The 3,098-nt window shown below is 43.8% G+C and overlaps 1 protein-coding gene across 1 annotated transcript; it reads right to left on the bottom strand.

Moving 5' to 3' along the window:
- Positions 1-730: 730 nt before the first annotated feature.
- On the bottom strand, positions 731-2,536 carry LOC121918003 (FERM and PDZ domain-containing protein 1-like; the record flags this gene model as incomplete). Its single annotated transcript, XM_042444119.1, has 2 exons — positions 731-1,522; positions 2,362-2,536. Coding segments are annotated over 2 exons (967 nt in total), but the record flags the coding sequence as incomplete, so codon positions are not given.
- Between the last annotated feature and the right edge of the window lie 562 nt (positions 2,537-3,098).

The raw sequence follows: 3,098 nt of genomic DNA, 5'->3' as shown, positions 1-3,098 counted from the left end.
GATCAGAGGAAACATTTGAGGGCCAAAGTTAAAAGGCAAGACAAGGAATATCTTTGCTTTAATTTGGGTATAATAAACAGAAAGGTCTAGGAAAGAGGGGTTCACAGAGTAAAACATAAAAGTAGATTTAATGTCTAAATATTTTGATGATGCAGTAACAAAGAATTCCCTTATATCCAAATAAGCAGTGTAAAAACAGGGCAATACACTGTGCCAAAATGCGTAGAAGACAAGGAGTTTATAAACTTCCAAAATGCATTAAAAGTAAAACGTGTTTCGACAAGACTTCCTTAGTGGTAAGCAAAGCTATAATAGCAGCAAAACAATTATCCATTGCCAGAGAGTTAAGCAGGATAAATCAGGGCTTATAATAATTCTGTAGTGTAACAAGGAATTTGAGCATGAAGCAAGCCCAGCATCAGGGAGTCTTCTCTTTGGAGAAGCAAGGGTGGTCTGAGGAACCTGCTAAGATGAAGTGCTACCAGAACAGCCTAGGAATTGGACCCTATTCTAAACGATTAAATGACTGCATCCTTCCTCCTCCCTGATGACCAAATCTTGCTGAGAGATAAGATTTCCTATGTTTGAAAGCCCTCAGACTTGCTTTCAAAAATGAATTGAATTTCAGAACCTATGAAACACACACATGGCTAAAATGGCTCCTCAGTTTTAGACCATTCTCAAGAGGCATCCTTTCAACTTGACTGCAAAGAATTTCCTTCTTGCTCACCTGCAAACTTCTCTGTTGGCGTAATTCTTTCTGCGGCATCATAAAACTCATCATCTGAGCCGGTATCTCCAAATCCAGGAGGAGGAGCCAAGATGAAACCCTGCGTCTCACCTTCATGGATTCCTTCATCTTCCTCTGGCTCATTTAAAGAGCTTCCCTCTGGGCTGTTACTCTGGGTGTTCTTCTCTCCACTGCTGGCTGGTGAGATGTTAGCACAAAGGCTGTAATACTCCATGATGTTGTTGTCAGCTAGCTTGGATGCCAGAGCTGAACCATTTATTTCATGTTCTCTTCTGAATTCTGTCTCTGGCTGCACAGGCACAGGACTGGAAAGGCTGGGTGGCAGGAGAAAGGAAAAGAAATAATCCTGTGCCAGTCTGTGGCCCTCTTCTGGGTCTTTCCCCAGTAAGGCCTTGTTATTGCCCGTCAACTCTTGAAGAGTTGGGGTATAAAAATTTAAAAACTCTGGCCCACTTGATGAGCATGTTTCTAGATCATCCTCCTCCAGAGCATCCATTGAGTCACTTGAACCGCTGGTCTTAAGCCCCTGGCTCTCTGAGTTGACTGAGTCAGAGGCTTCTGACAAGCTATCATTTGTGTTGTCATACCCATTGCAATAGTCTACCCCTTTGCCCCCCAGAGTTGTCATTTCTTGCTCTAGCTCCTTTGGCTCTCCCTCTGGCTGGGGTCTAAGACTACTGAGCCTGGGTGAATGAGTGTCTGAAAACTGGTCCAAGGAAGAATCTGGTTCCGAAGAGTCTTCAGAGTCACTGCAGGTTCTAGATTCATATCCTGCAAGTCAAACAGACACAAACAGGGTTGTTTGGAAAGTGCTGGCAGTCTGATTTAGGGCCATCAAGAGTGCAGCAGACAAGTCACTCATCCCAGTGATTTCTACAAGAAAGTGAACAGGCAGCAATGAGCAGAACTGACTCAAGATACTTTGCTTCTTGAGGCAAAGGGCAAGATGGCATCCCTTCTTTACTTTGCCTTTCTTTCCAAGATGGCATTCCTCCCATATATACCAGATGCCAAGTGGAGGAGCAAGTGAATCATATATGAATACTGGTAAGAGGGCAGACCCCTCCACTACATCTGAGGGCAGCAGGCTAGTTTAGGGGGATACTGGACAGGCTTTTTGCACATACAACTCAGTCCTTCCAGTGAAAGGAATGGCCAGGGGCTCACCTGGAAGACTACCACTGCTACCTTAAATAAATAATAAATCATTTATTTGTAGCCCGCTTTTCCTGGGTAGATCAAAGGCATTTGAGGCGGTTACCTCACTTAGCCTAACCTTAGTGATCAGACAATGAGTTATGGAGGGGGAAAAGGAGATGTCCTTGGAAGTGGGCATCATAGGGGCACAATATGTTTGTCTGTATGTGCATGAGAGAATAAGAAATAATCTTACAAGGAGTCCCTGAGTAAACCTTTTACTCTTTCTCATACATATAAATGGCTGCCACTCATATCTATGGGAAAACGTGCCACACTTGAGGGTTCTACGGTGGCATGGATTGCTCTCCCTGGCATATACGTGTAGCCATGGGCACAGGACTCCCAAGCATTCACTTAGCCAGTAAGATTCCTCCAAGTCCATTCATTGTTTAGAGCATCTTGGTTTTCACCTTCCTCGGCTGAGAAGCGGTGTGTTTGGGGCTTTTTCTCTCCCCAGACAAATAGGGAATGGCTTGAATTGACAAACATCCTGTAGTAGCCACTGATGAGACAAGCAAGATCTTTGGCACTGTTGGATTCTAACATCAGAGTCAGCACCTTTTCAGGAGGAGAGAAGCAAAATATTAAGAAACAGGTTCAGCTATTCATATGAAACATGACAGAAACTGGTATTTGCCCTGGAAAGAAAGTTCTAAACGCAGGCACTTCCCCTGACCTGAAGCAGGAGAGAAAAGGGTTAAATCCTCCTCCCCACTGACTGCAACCCCATCCATTAGCAACCCTGTCAGCTGATATTATTTTCATTTAAACCTGCATCTTAACTGAGAAGATGCACTGATAATCCTCTTTGGTTTGGCCCAGCACCACCAGAGCTTGAAGAAGGTTAAACTGCTGGTAAGATCCGTAGCCTTTGACTCATTCTTCTTTTCTCTCCTTATCTTCCAATGATCCCAATTTAGCAATCACAGACTGGATTAATTTTCTGTTGTCCCATAGTATGTTTGTGCTTGACTTTTAAATGTCTCAGTTGTTCCCCTTCCATTTCCCCCCTTTATCCTCAGCTCAATTTAATTGCTGCAAACTGAGTTCAAAGTGCAAAGTAGTAGTTTGCACTCAGTTAACCCAGCAAAGAAGACAGGAGAGAAGGGGGTGGAACCTTGTCTTTCCTCTATATTAGGCAGAGGCA

This window comes from Sceloporus undulatus, unplaced genomic scaffold (genome assembly GCF_019175285.1).
Source record: "Sceloporus undulatus isolate JIND9_A2432 ecotype Alabama unplaced genomic scaffold, SceUnd_v1.1 scaffold_2838, whole genome shotgun sequence".
NCBI classification, from domain to species: domain Eukaryota; kingdom Metazoa; phylum Chordata; class Lepidosauria; order Squamata; family Phrynosomatidae; genus Sceloporus; species Sceloporus undulatus.
Note: the sequence above shows the minus strand (reverse complement) of the source record. Positions and strands in the feature narration are given on the sequence as shown.